This window comes from Lytechinus pictus, chromosome 7 (assembly GCF_037042905.1).
Source record: "Lytechinus pictus isolate F3 Inbred chromosome 7, Lp3.0, whole genome shotgun sequence".
NCBI classification, from domain to species: Eukaryota; Metazoa; Echinodermata; class Echinoidea; order Temnopleuroida; family Toxopneustidae; genus Lytechinus; species Lytechinus pictus.
The window spans coordinates 9,562,921-9,578,060 of record NC_087251.1 but is presented as its reverse complement, the minus strand read 5'-3'; the positions used below and the strand labels follow the sequence as shown (position 1 = coordinate 9,578,060).

Genomic DNA, 15,140 nt, shown 5'->3' with positions numbered 1-15,140 from the left:
TTTTATCTTTTTCGTGAAAATCGAAACAAAATATAACGATGTCATGCAGCTTGGGTATTTTTCATAGTTTAAAATCCTATTCCATTTTTGCATCTGGACACTAGGCCTATGTATCAAATATCTCTTTAAGCCATTTATTATCATTTTTCTTTGTCAATAATGTGAAATGATTTAGTGCTACTTTCTTTGCAAAATGAATATAGTTAGGCTGAATAAAAAGACAAGCGGAGAATGTGCCGGAGAATGTGATTAAAAATTTATCAACAGTTATTGAGAGATTGAGATAACAGAAAAATCATCTTCGTGATGATGGAGCTGTGGTGCACATTGGTTGCTAGGTTGCTTCGTTATCGCCGTCTAAAAGGGCCTCAAGTCAAGAGGATAGTTCACTACCAATAGTGCACACCATTGCTTTTTTTTTTTCGCGACCGGACCTTGGTATTCCTGAAGAGCGAAAAAGAGGGGTAATAAATTATTATGATAACCACCAAATCTTAGCGCATGCCACGGCTAGGCTCTGCATGTTGTGCTTGGTGTTGTGTGTGTGTATAAAGCTAGCTTCCTTTCTTCTACCTACCTCCATGCTCCATCCAAGCTCCATCGTAGTATTACTAGTAAATTCGCCCTCTCATCGCTGGATCGACATCCACTGACATCGTACGCACGTGTCATGAAGCCACGCCCCTCGCGTGTCGAGAGGTCATTATCATGACGCAATTTGGTATCTCCGCCAATAGCTACACGTGTTTCATAGGCCTGCCTCATAGAGGGACGGCCTGCCTCGAAATTTACACGACGTTTCAGTGGTTTGTTGCGGGAGTGAATGTTTTCATTGCGATGGGCAGCAGTATCTTTGGCAGTGCTATGTATGCTCGCTGTATTATTTACTAAACAAAGAGCACCGAAACTGACTGGACATGGAACTGTAGGAGCCTGTCGAAAGTACTGTGAAACTTGTTGCCGGTGAATTTTAAGGCAACCCATGCTAGGAATGCAGAACACTTGACAGTGATTCCTTTGTTGCAATTTGTCCCTCACCTCCAGGTCTGAGAGACGAACATGAAATTTCAGATTATCCATTCCGACGTTACGTTAGAATAATTTGCCCAGTTTTCAGCTGAGCTGACTTGGAATCCCTTATTTTGAAGTCAGAGTTATGATTCCTGATCCTGTTTGGTCATCGAGGGATTTTAGCTTTGATTCGGTCGAGACCTGTCCTAATCTGCAACAGAATTCATCATTGCTCAGGTTAATGATTCAAGAAGCCATTCCACAACTAGAAATAATGCTCAGCCTAAGGTTTCTAACCTCGAAATTCCGCGCACAGACACTGAATGAAGTTCAGCCATTTGATCCTGTATTGTGCAAGGTTAGTAAAACTAGTCGTAGGCTAACTGCTTAGTTTATTGATAAAAAAATAATGACATCTCTATTGTGGGAAATGAGTGCCATATCCGAACTAAATAGAATCTAGATTTAACGTTATATCTTTATTCCCATCCAGAATTTTTCTCATATGACAGTTGGTGATCAATTCGTATTTGAGATCACTTGGCATAATTAATTAACTATCTATTCAAATACTTTTTTTAAATGTTATTTATTCATTATTATTTTATTTATATATTATTATTGTTATTATTTTTTTTTTTTCGCGGGGGATCATTTTTTAATCGAAGAATGAAATAGGATTTTTATTTTCATCGAACCTTGAGCGTGAGCTTTTGTTTTGCATGAGAATTGAGGCCACAGATTTTATTCATGAAGATAGAAAATATTTTTTATTGATATGCAACAAGTCTATGCCTATATTTTTTGGGGAAAAGGTCACGTATCATTGTTAGGGGCAGAAGACCTAGGCCTATTTGAGAGTTTTGTGAAGTCACCTCAGAAAGTTTGGAACTCATGGTATAAGTGGTATGATAATTAATGATAATTATTTTAATGTTCATCATTTGAATTGCAGATTTCAGGAGAAGAAATTGAGAACACTGATTCAGAGGAAGAGAATCTAGAAGTAGAACAGTTGTTTAGAGGTAAACCTTCCTCTCAATTTTCAGATTAGATTACATTTCATTAATTTTTATAATATTGTCATTTGTACCACCAAATGCATTTTAAATTAAATATCCATCATGCCCAACCACAGGCATGCATGTCACTGCGTATCAGGTCGCACAAATTGCATTGGTACCCAATTTTATATATTTTTTTAAAAATCACAATGTCAGCTACACAGCTGAAGATAAGTGTGAGCATGAAGGCTTCGTGCAAGATTGCCGGCTACTCAAAAATTTGACTGTTGATGTAATCAGGCTATATGCCGGCTGCATGACATGTATATTTTTTTTTTGTTTAAAAAGAAAGAATGGATAGCCATTTGATAATACTATAAAAAAAAGATTTCCAAACCTCAAGTCATGTACATGTAAGCCTACATGTATGTTTTATTCTTAAATCAGTTTGTTTATTTTTTTGTTGTATTGCAGAAAGAAGGCTTTGCAACGGAGCCATGGGACAGGTTCCAGGACCTCTCCATAATCAGACCCCATCACTTGCCACAAAACCAAGACCCTTGGAGGATAGCTCGTCAGAGAACATTCTGTTTTCAACAGCTGACAGAAATAGTTCTGAAGAAGAACTTGCTTGTATGGACAGACAAATTTCTGAAAAGCGGAAGTGGTCACAGATGAACCAGTGGAATAGGAATAGTGATGTTTCCAGTTCTAGTGATGAGGAAGTCAAAGATCTTTTCACAAAGACTGCATCCCCTTTGCAATTCAGCACCTCACCTCCAAAGCATCTTTGTAAACTCTCACCAAAGAGAATAGATAGTAAAACTCATTTCATGGCAAATGTTGTTAGTCCATCATCAGGAGATTCATGCTCACCAAGGAAAAGACACAGACTTAGTCATCATGATACACAATTGCAGAGTGGTAGAAGGATAGACTTTGAAAAAATGCAACAGGTAAAGATTTATACATTTTATTTTCTTTCCTGATCCTCTCCTTTTTATGGATCATCATAATTGTGATCATTACAGAGATTCATATTATTGTGAATGAATGGTCTCATAATCAAATGGGCCTATCCTGATTTTTTCTTTTTTAAATCGGTGGCATGCATGATTTCTCAAAAATTCTCTTGGCCTTTCTCAATATACATGTACCACAACAACCTTTAATATGACAACAGCCCAAATCTGTTATTTTTTAATTCTCCACTCTAAATGCCATTTTCCCCTAGGTTAAGAAACTCACACTTACTTGCAAGACCCTCTGAACTTCATTCTTTAGGAACAAAAGAAACCTTAAGCTTATTCAGATGTAAGGGGATTGCAATCTGAGCAGGGTGCATGTTGTTAGCTGGCAGGAAGTGCTTATTGACCTCTCGATATTGACTATGCTGATGGCAGCTTGCAGTGCCAACCCAGCAAAGCTGTAATTTACATGCATTGCAGACTGTAGTATAGGCCTACATGTGTTATATCCAATTCTGGTGAACCTATCATGGATCTACAAACCTGCTCATTTTTAGTTTGTTAATTGAAGGTTTAGCACTTGTTAAAGTAGTATTGTATCATTATAGGCCTATTTAAGAAATTATCAGACATTCTAAAATTGTGATCAAATGATCTTCATTGAACACCCTTTGCCAGGAGAAATGCAGGTATTACCTTTCAACCAGGGATCACTCCCTCCATTGCAACATGTGTTGACAGTCATCACCTGGCACAAAGAGTAGGGCTATGAAAAAAAAGAACATTTCAGAAGGGTGTGGCTTTGATATGCTAGTGAAAGAAAGCCCTACAATAAAAAAGGAAACAAGAGATAGGGGGGAGATAAAAGATCAGAAAAGACACATGTATGTCACACATTCCAAGGAAATATATCATTCATAAATAAAAAGGCAAACAAAAAAGACATGAAATTGTCCAGGCACTGACACCTGTAACAACACATGTCTACTAGTAGTTGTGCAAAAAAAAAGCAATACATGAAGTAAATTATAGGCCTATGGCATGCCCTCTTATTTTGAAGAGATCAAATAATGTGTTTGCATAATTGCGTTTTTCATGTTTTTTTAATATTTGTCTTTATGACTGACTTTTGAGCTTACTGTCTTATATTTATTATCTTCAGAATTTCAAACATTTTTAATGGCTCTGCTATGGCCAAATAGTGCACTTCCTGCAAATCATATGTGGCTTTTCCTCTCACTGCACTGACAGCACTAGGAGGTAGCCTTCTTTGTCTCTCTGTTTTCTGTGCTAGCCTTGAATGTCAGACACTTTGCACAAAATAATCATGGACTTCCAAGCCCAGGTTATCTTGTACCACTATTGCCATTTTATTTAAAGGATTTTTTTCATAGATTAAATTGTAACTCCTCCAACAGCTATATGTATCAGCTGGGCCTGGAAAGAAAGTGGTTAGAATGAAATTAATGTGAGAGAAAGAAATGGTGAAGTCCTGCTTGTGTTTAAAATAAAGTATGAGATCCAAGGCCATGATTGACCTGGGGTTGGAAAACAGGTCCCTTATTATAGCAGCTTGCTGCAAAGTGGGTGTAATCACCATCCATGCATTACTGTGCACTCAATAGTGGACTTTTATCCCTTGGGATTTTCCTGCTTGTTTATTCTATCATCTCCCTCACAAATAGAGCTCTGTTGAGGTTGGGCATGCAATGTCAAAATCAATTCCACTTATCTTTCCTTGTTAGCATACATCTCCCTCAAATCATTAGTGGGAAGGGGTTTTTCTTATCACTCACAATACAAGGTCTTTGGGGGAATCCTCTATTGTGTGGCTTCATATGGTAGACTTGAGCTTTGGTTATTAGGGTGAAGGCCATATTCTGTGAAGATATTAAAGTTTTATTGAAATGTGGGTTGACAAAATGTTTTGGATGCCATGAATTACTTTATCACAAATCTTAATCTTGATAAAGAAGTTGGTGATGATATTAACAGAAAAGATGGACAATGAAAACAGAACATCATAAAGAAGTGATTAGGCCTGTGAAACCAACCCCCTGAAGTGTCTGAAATTTTATTGAAACTTTAAAATAATTTTTGAAGGTGTTATTACAGTAGTGCAAGTAATCAGTAGGCTATACAGTGAAGGTCAAATAAATATTCAGATCTACATTGAAAAGAAATCTGAAGTATTAAAGTAAATACAGAAGCTGGGACTAAATTATTAAACTGAATAAAGGAAACCCTAATTACTCAACAGTCCTAAATAATTTTCTTATGCCATAAAAAGAAACATGGGCAATTGCAGACCTGACTCTGACTATATGCAGTCTTTGAGAAAACCTTTAGGCCTGGCTGTAGTGGTGAATTTGTGAAATCTGCTTTTCTGTTTGGTGTTAGAATTCAGATTTCATTCATTACTTTCTTTTCACTTCTTTTTATAGTTTCTTGCTTTGGCAATATGGTGAACTTAGGGCACAACATTTTGTATGCAGGAATTTCTACAGTGAGACAATGCTATAAAAACATTTACAGTTGGGATATAGCATTGTAGGACTACCAAAAAGGGGTCAAGAATATCAATTTATCATGCACATGCAGGTGCAACAAGGGATTGTTTCATAGGCATGCGAACAAGAGAAATATGACATTTACCTGTAAGTTAAAACTGTGGATCCATTTGGCATGTGTGGTACATGTTCTAACATGTTGCTAATTTACCTTGACACAATAGGTGGTTTCAGACCGCCTCGAAGTTTGTCAGTTCCAGGTATTTTCTGATCGGGAAATTTACCTGATCAGAAAATCCAGGTAATATTGGCAATGTGAAAGCAAATTACGCGTAATATCCCCGAAAGAAAATACCCACTAAATAGTAGGTACTTGGCAAAATAACGAGAACTTTCGCGGGGATTTTTCCAAGGTCGCAGGTATTTTGGCAATGTGAAAGCAATTTACGGGAACTTTTAGCCCAGCGTGTAGTTGGGCGCGGGCGCCGTGGGTGGCTGCTGAGCTAGTGGTTTTGAATATCGCGCCTTGCCTGCTTATCAGACCATACTGCGCATACTCCTTACTTCAGGAATTTATCCTTAAGGGTATGTTTCGGGGCGGTGTGAATGCAGGAATAATTAATGGGTATTTTTTAGCCTAAAAAAGTTCTCATAATTTAACGGGGATTCTTATGATCGAGGCGGTTTGAAACCACCTAATGATCCTCTGCTCTTTCAATAACATGAAATTGAATATTGATTTTGTTGTTTCTGTTTCTTCCTGGCCCTTGTGTGTCAGGATTGACTTTTCAGTGCACCGATTATCTGGTAGGAAACAGCCTGCCTGGAATTTTTTTATATTAAATTAGCCAAGTTTCTATTACCACTTTAAGTTCTCCATGCCAATGGAGGTAGGTACCTTTGCCAAAAGGGCTTTTTAATCTCATCTGGATGAAGCTTGCAGAGGGGGGATTAGGTTACCATCCATTCTTCATCATTGATTCAGTTTGTTATGAATAAAATATTAGAATGAAATGTAGGCTTTTCAACATACATGTAAGTAGGGACTGTCGTGACAATATAACCCTGATGAGTGATACTGAATCCGAATGCAAAACTACCACACATTTTCATTCCAATTTCTATACAATATGAAGCTTTCATGTATAGACTAACTTGTGCAGAAGAATGAGGTGTGTTTTGATGTCAAAATTGGCATGTGGCCAGGTTGGCTGGTTTGTTATAGTAGTTTGATATATATTCATTCTCTTATTCAAGGCAGGCCTATTTGGTAACAACATAAAAATTGTTTTTAGATGCAGCATAAAAAAGTGTTTAAATTTTACTGGTGCTGGGGGGGGGGGGGGACTTGGAAATTGCAGGGTATTTTGTTGCATTTGGTGAATAGATCACGGTTATAACATATCTGAAAAGCTGAATATCATGTATAGGTCCTTTTATGTGTAGGCTCCCCCTACATATTAACAATCTATTAAAGAGGGTCCCAGTTTCATATCACATTATGATAACAGTATTATGAGTAAGTTGATTAACTTTTGAAATCATGACAATTGTCTGGCTGATGGCAAAGTTTTCATGTAGAGTTTGTAGTAGGCTCTGTGTCACAAATATACTAGTTATGGTTCCTGTAATTGAGTGTAAATCTTCTGCATATTGATGAAGTCACAATGGTCAAGGGAACCAACTCCAAACGTCTGTTGGTATGGCATTAAAATCAACATAGACTCAAAGCCTACACATCATAATACCTTTAATTGGTCTGGAGTGAGATTTGCCTGTGTTATTGCACTGTTAGTCTTTAACTGATAGAGCACAGAATCAAATCTACAGTATATTGTACTATGAATTCTACTAGTTGGCAGATTGTTTTTATATTTAGCCTTGGAAGTTGTTTCCTATCCAGATCAATTGATAAATCAATCATGGTAGTAAGGCCTATTTGTTGCACTGATCAGCTGTTGATTTATGTGCAAATTAAACAAAGAGTCACATGACTAGAAGGAATCTTCAGCGATGAAATCATTCCGAGGTTACTATGCTTTTCATATGGACCAGATGGATCTACATGTAGGCCTATATATGTTTATTTATTTATGTGAAAATTATGCTAAAAAACCATTTTGCACCTTTTGATGATTGATTAATGATTGATTACAGTAGGGCCTACATGTATGTACATGAATTTGTTGCTCTATAGTTTTAATTTTTCCTCTTATTTTTCTCTTATTTTTACAACAGAAAATGTTTACAAAGAGACACACACTCCACGGTCATGGATTAAAATCAGCCAAACTAGTTCGTATTAAGGTAGGTTGAAATTGCATAATTTGAATCCCACATACATTCCTTTTATTAATTGCCCATTATCTCAATTATGAATGGAGTACAGTTGTAGGTGCTAAGATGTGGCACATTTCATACAGCTTTCAAAACAATCAAGATTATTGATTCATGCAGTATTTTTGCCTACTAAATGTTCTATATTATTATGACCAGGGGCCCGTAACACAAAGCTTAGCAATGACCATAGAACATTTTTCTACGATTGATTCCATTGACTACAATGTACAATCAATCGTGAAAATCGAGCGTACGATTAATCGCTAACCTTTGTGTTACGGGGCCCAGGATGTCTATACTCTATAGTAGTAAACACAATAGACCAACACACTGTTCCTGCTAAATTTAGATTTAAATAAATGTCCTACAAATAGGCTTATTTTTCCTTTAAATTTCCATTTTCAGTGCATCCACTCATTTCACTGTGACATCAATGAAAATAACAACAAACCACGCCTACATTATAGTCCTGTCTCCCTTTCAGTGATTTGATAATTTCCCTGGTAGTGGTAGGCCTACTATACATGTACAGGAATATACCTGCATGAATGTCACACCAGATAGTATTTCATCACCATTTAGCTATTTCCTAATTAACCTAATTTAGTGGTTTATAGTTTAAATACTTATAAATCAGAGAGTGTAAATATAAAGAGAAAAGTTATTTAAATTTTGTGTTAACTTTAGAAATGAATGACAAATGTGAAGGACTATTGAATTTGATTCCTAAAACTTATTTTAGGTCAAGTCTAATATTAAGTATGGGGGGGGGGCATGATGAAGTCAGAAGAAAAATACTCTCCCAGGTGCCTTGAACACAGGCTAGAAATAGGTTGAGTGATTTCTCCTAGATCCCTCTTCTTTAGATCTCAGCAAGAGATTTCAATTCTATCTGCCATGCCAGGGGCTTAAAGATATGATTTACACACGGGTACACTACATGCATGGAGCTATTACTCTATGCTACATGTATTGCTGTAAATAGGCTATATAGGCCTACTCTCCTTTTGTTAGGTGTGAGGAATACATTTGAGCTGAAGAGGTCATTAATTAAGCATCTGGGGAAATTACATTAAGAAAATATGATGAATTTGTTATTAGATAGACATGTATAGTAATGGCAAGCACTAAAGAGAGAGAGAAAGAGATAAAGAGAGGAGTAAAACAAAGAGATGGAGAGAGATCATAGAGAGAATGAGATATTAAAATGAAAATTGCATTTAAGTTGGCCCAGAGGCCTAGGCTTATTTATAAGCAATATCCATCACATCTCGACAGTGCAGTTTTTTAAACTTAGAATAATGAATGAAATAATTTATTACCCATTTTCTTCAATACAGAATTTCTTTTTATTTGTCCAATAAAGACTTCATTTCCCAGCTAGGTCTCACCATCTATTGTATAACATATAAGTGTCCATGTATTGTAATTGTGTGCCCTAGGTAACTCACAATAGATCCTTCATAAGATTTTACATGATTGCTCCATTGCACATGCATCCATCTGAAACCCCACATTCCACAAGCTTGAGTGTAAACTGCGATTCTGGTCCTTGACCTGAAATAAGGTCATTCAAGTGACCTTTGTATGTTGATTGGGGTAGTCCCTTGTCTTGTTTTGGAACTCCCAATCCACCTCTTTTGGTCCCCATCAACTATGAAATCATATACCCCTCTAACAGAATGCAGATGCTATCTTGCCCCAGGTAATCCCACCAACTGGCAAACAAAGTATTAAAGGCAATGTGTGAGATGACATTTTATAATTCTCTTCCACTTTCCCTTCAATTCACTTCTACCAGAGATCTACCAGGGATATGCATATCCCTGCTTCTACTATACTTTAATTTGTGAGTGGATATAGATAGTTTCGTCTGAAATCTTATTCTTTAGTTTTACTTTTGATATCATTACTGAATTTCTACTTTTCATTTGCTTGATTATTTGATTTTAGAAAGAAAATAGATAATAAACGATCTTGTTATTTTCATATTGTAGGAACCAGGGGAATAGGTTGGGTATAATAGGAGTTACATAAACGTATCTATCTGGAGTATATCCATTAGAAAGGATTTAAAGTGACTACCCTTTATTTGCTAACGATTGTAATATCAGTTACAAAAAGGTAAGCTGTGCTATCTAATGTCTGAGAAAAACAAAACAACAGCATTAAAATAGGAATTAGCCCTACTTCCTTAATTATTACTGACCCAGACCTAGTTTTTGTCGACTACTATTCAGTTACAGCATTAATTGGTAACAGCTGACTCACAGGATTAAGATTAGTTTTGGTGAATCGTTGTTACATTCTGTTCGCTCACTGCAAATTGATTTACTAGTAATGTGATACATCAACTCCAACTTGCACACAGTTTCATGGTATCTTTGTTTGATATGATATGATTGGACACAATGTACACAAGATAGCACGCAATGATCATAAATACCATGGATCCATATAGATCTCTTGCCAGTCACAAACAAAGAATAAGCTTCAAAGTTTCATGAAGGGAGAGAGACCACTGCAGCTGCCGCCCACATGCTATGATACATATTGCCTAATGAGAATGTCCATCCACGTCTATGTCTACTATGCACGCAATTCATTGGCTGGAAGTCAACTTTGACCTCGTCGTGGAGTCGTGTACCAATTTTCTACATTTCGTATGAATCAAGCTTGTCTATTAATTTCATACATCATTTAATACTTTCATCACCACAAATATGCAAACTTCATGGTATGAATTTGTATGACATTCTCCTTTTCAATTGCTCGCAGTTGGACCCAGTCCCCTTGATAACCATTTTTCAGAAAATTACTATTTCACTCACTCATTTACTCTACATAAGCCTATTTGCTAATATCCATGATATCAGTGATCCATAGCCCATCCCGACATCATGTGTAGTTGAGCTTGGCTTCATGGTTTAGCAAGCCCTGATCGTTGTGGTTTGAGCATGGAGCTCCAGGGTTTGAGTCCAATGAATGATGTTGCGGACTTTAAAAATTGGGTTGATTTTTAGTTAGCAAGTTCTGTGTGAAGGGATTGAACTTAATTTTGACATGATATTTATCAGGTATAACTATTTGGGAGAGTTTTTTTTTATTTGCAAAGATGCACCTAAACCCCGAGTTCTATTTTCAATGGCATTCAGGGATTCCAAGTAATAATGATTTAATGATGTTTATTTGGTTGGAAAGGCCATCAGAAGAGAGGGGGCAGGATTTTATGACAACATCAAGTTCAGTTCACATTGGTTGACAACATTAAATAACATGCTTCTGAATGGAATGGATACAACATGGTACATGTACAAGGGATAATCATTTTGCCATTTGTTCGACCTGCTGTGTCCAATACATGTTTTTTTTAAATAGCAAAATGATACTAAACCTTTCGTGTATAACAAAATCTCTTTTTTCCAAGTTGTTGGTTCTTTTTTTTGTACAGTAGTGAGGACTATGGGAACATAATATTCAAAGTGTGAACATTGCCATTAGAAGGAAAGTCCTTGGCATTCAGGAAAGTGGAATAGTAGAGATAGCTTGTTGTGTCAATCACTCCCTAGGGTGTGAACAATCCTCATGGTATGGCTAGAGGTGTTTCAAAGACAAGACTGTGATATCAAATACTCTTCAATAATCTTTTAAAATCATTTGTTTCTCTTTCATTTTCCTTTCTACATTGGTTTATTATTATTGAAATTCCCATGGGTGGAAAGAATTAACTTCAAGGAGGATTCATCACATAAAAAAAATTCTTCTAGAATCCATGGTTATACTCATGAATTATACTATTTATTCAGTACTGCAAGTTCAAAGGAACTGGTGAAACCTTGATGTTCTATGCACAACATTGACATTGGATGTGTGCCAATTAATGCTTTGATATCATGTTTTGTTGAAATTTAATGAATGTTCAAAGTACTCTATCAAGTAAATAATAGATATAGAGTCAAAAGGAATGAGTGGGCATTTACTTGAAAGCTTTCTGTCATAATTTGTCAGAAATCAATCATTTGAAGCTAGCTCTGAAACTTGAGAGTTGGGATATCATTTATTTATAATATGGTTGATCAAAGGCTATGTCTTTATTATTGAAACTCTCATCTGGCGGAGGTTAGTTTTGATTATGATGGGCCAGGTCAGATGTTTGTTATCCTGCTCTAGATGTGATATCAATTATCATCACAATAACACCTCTCCTCCTTGAAAAAATATTTTTGTCATTTGGAGTGAATATGCATCAGTGCCTTGCTCTAGTACACAGTATCTTTATCACATGGTAGATGAATTGGACAGCAGCAGCTCTGAAAATCCAAACAACTCTAGTGCTGATGAAATATTTATCAATTTGGTCTGGTATGTGTGTATGGGAGCTGTCACGTCAAGTATATACAAAACTTCAAAATTAAAGAAATCCCAGATCTTGAAATGACACCGGGAGGCAGATCATTGTAACAAACTCAAATCAGTGTTCCGGGATGATGTTGTTATTCACATGCTCAAGCATCTTCTTCAATTTCATCTGACAGGGCTTTACATAAACTGGGATAGCCTGTTTCACAGTCTGTCTTGTCATTAAAAAATTGATGCAAATATTCTATTCTTGCTAATGCTGAGGTGTACAAACACAAAATAACTACGTTTATGATGCATTCATTTATGGGAAGATGATATTAGGATAACTTTGTGTGATTAAGGAAAATAGTTAAATGAGAGGCAAAATGATGTAAAAGAATAAAATCTTGAGTACTGGAGCTGGCCAATTGGCGGGAGGGCTGTGAACTATCAGGCTTGACTTACTATTAATCATCCCTGACATGTTGACAACAAGATGAGCACCTAATGATATATCCTCCTGCTCCCAAACAACATGACTCCTTCAGAAGTTATGTCTAAATTCACAAATACTATTGCCAACCCCATCAACTCACTCACTGCCCCAAATTTGCCAGGCCCGCTCGGCCAATTACAAGCGGTGTGGAAAGTGATTGATGAAGCCTATAATGTGTGAATTGGTGCAATGATGATGCATGGGAAATAGGACTAGATATCTAACTACTATTTCTTGGGAAAGTCTTAGCCTTTTTTTTTACTTCCAATACAAAGGTGATGTAGGTCAAGGTTATGTGATATTCTATAATTAAATTGCAAACATATAGGATTTATAACCAGCGGGTCATGACACGCTGCCCGACCCGGAAGATCTGGCGCACCATCGCCTGGCGACCCGGTTGGGTGATGCAAAGGTGCAACTTGTGCATACGTGCTCTTTCACTTGCTTTGATTCCTTTTTACGCGAGTTAGGATATATATTGATGTACATGTATATTTTGGTGATCAGAAAGCAATTTCAAATATGATAAACACAATGCATCGTACAACTTACATTAATTTTGTGAAAAGTCACTGAAAACTGTGTTTTAAAAGGAAAAGGTTGATCTTCATGCTGGGCTTGAACGGTTAAAATGACGTCACTCATGTGCACGTCGTCTATGATTTTGGAGAACCGCAAAATGGATGTGGCGAGGTTCTCGATTTTGATAGTGGACGTGTGTGAGGACCTGAGGCATATGGCAGGCCAGTCCTCTATGTCGACGTACGTTTCTAAAAGTGCTCATTATATCCTTGTTAAAACCACTCGGCATGATGTCATATTTTCTTGATAAATAGTTTGATCAGGGAACTGATGCAGTCATGTACACATTCTTTACCATTCACCCCTAAAATATAAAGCAGTACTACCAAACAATTGGTGAATCTCCCCTTTCTCCAGTTGGAGTTATATTACTTGTATGACAATTCTGAGCAATTCTTTCACAGATTTACTTTATCTAGGGGCCCATGTAACCATGACAACTAATTACACTGGACACAATAGCTCCATATTGATGATGAATAATGTCATTGTCCTATTATTGTTTACCCACTTTCCATACATGAAAAAAAAATATATATACTCTTTCCCTTTGTCTCCCTCTGAGAGGGTTTGGGAATTGTAAACAAGGAGCATTGAAATGATAATAGTCATGTTCACATGGTACATTTTTACCAGCTAATATACATTTCTTTATTCATATATGTTCTATATCTAAATGTGTCTGCAATGAAATATAGCATAAATGAGTTTTTGTTGATAAACTGCTAGATTTGAAAGCATTTGATCTACATGTACTATAAAAACGTATACAAGTATGTAGATTGAACACTCATAATTTTATTGCATGTCTATGAAGTTGCGTCCACATGATTTTACATGCAAATTCTTAGTGTGTAAATATGTACAAGATCAACAGTGTAATGCCACTTTTTAGTATATAAATAAACTTCACTTAGTTAACAGTTTCACAATATGAACCTTTCTAATGCCAATGGAACAGGACAAGCTACTTTTAGACCTCAATGATAATTGGGAGTTGGGTTGTTACTAAGTATAAAAAAACAAGTCTAAAGTTCAATGTCTGAGGAGATTTAAGGGGTTCCATTCTGGGTGCCCGTATGCATTTCACAAACTCATTTCCAAAAGTTGATGGAAGGATTGGTGTGTACACATGTTCTCTCTCAATGATTGGAGTGCTGGAAAAACAAAATTACAAGTAGTTATTGAATCAAGTCCACGGCTGAATCAAATTACCAGATAAGCCAGGAAGGGAGTTCATGGGGTCCCACTCCACCTTGGTTGCCAATTTGGCAGGAGAGCAGAAAATATGATTTTTTTTACATCAAATCAAGTCGATCCTTACTGACCCCAAGAATATGTGAAATTTTATGGCATTGCAAAGACCCACACCTCACACATGATAGATAAAAAGTTAGTCACATTCACATTTTTTTTTTTTTTGGGGGGGGGGTTAAAAAAATTGAAGTAACAAGTAAATGAACAAGTAGATTTAATACTTTAATAGTTCTTACTGCTTACTAACTATAGTGTGAATTTTCCATATCAATATATGATCACTCTGGTATGGCACCTCAATGGGTTCATATATAAGATACATATTTGTGAAATAAATCATACATATCAAGTTAACAATCAATTCAGGATTTTGAGTGTTTCACAGCCCATTGTAACACAACAATACATTACTAATCACATTGTTTATTTTAGAAATCTCTTTTCACCATGGATATCTGTAAATAAACCCAGCTTTCAATACTGACAAGTGCATTCCTGTGTATGATGTGTTTCTTCTTTCTTGATGTTGTTTGTTTCTCAGTTAACAGAGCATGAATTTCCTTTTTGAGTCATACTACTATTCAGCAGTACTTTCAGGGTTCGGATTGCAATCTCTTTGGCATTCTAG

At 36.4% G+C, this 15,140-nt stretch overlaps 1 protein-coding gene across 1 annotated transcript; it reads left to right on the top strand.

Moving 5' to 3' along the window:
• Positions 1–813: 813 nt before the first annotated feature.
• LOC129265010 (uncharacterized) lies at positions 814–13,772 on the top strand. Its single transcript, XM_054902989.2, has 4 exons — positions 814–1,369; positions 1,967–2,036; positions 2,490–2,971; positions 7,732–13,772. The coding sequence occupies exons 1-4, from the start codon at positions 1,157–1,159 to the stop codon at positions 7,807–7,809; spliced, it is 843 nt and encodes a 280-aa protein (XP_054758964.1). The 5' UTR covers positions 814–1,156; the 3' UTR covers positions 7,810–13,772.
• Positions 13,773–15,140: the final 1,368 nt, after the last annotated feature.

What these genes read in the sequence shown, in the direction of transcription:
- LOC129265010 (XM_054902989.2), top strand. Translation starts at nt 1,157, where the DNA reads ATGATTCCTGATCCTGTTTGGTCATCGAGGGATTTTAGCTTTGATTCG. An exon ending in TTGATCCTGTATTGTGCAAG is followed by an intron (nt 1,370 to 1,966) that starts GTTAGTAAAACT and finishes TTTGAATTGCAG; the next exon opens with ATTTCAGGAGAAGAAATTGA. An exon ending in AGTAGAACAGTTGTTTAGAG is followed by an intron (nt 2,037 to 2,489) that starts GTAAACCTTCCT and finishes GTTGTATTGCAG; the next exon opens with AAAGAAGGCTTTGCAACGGA.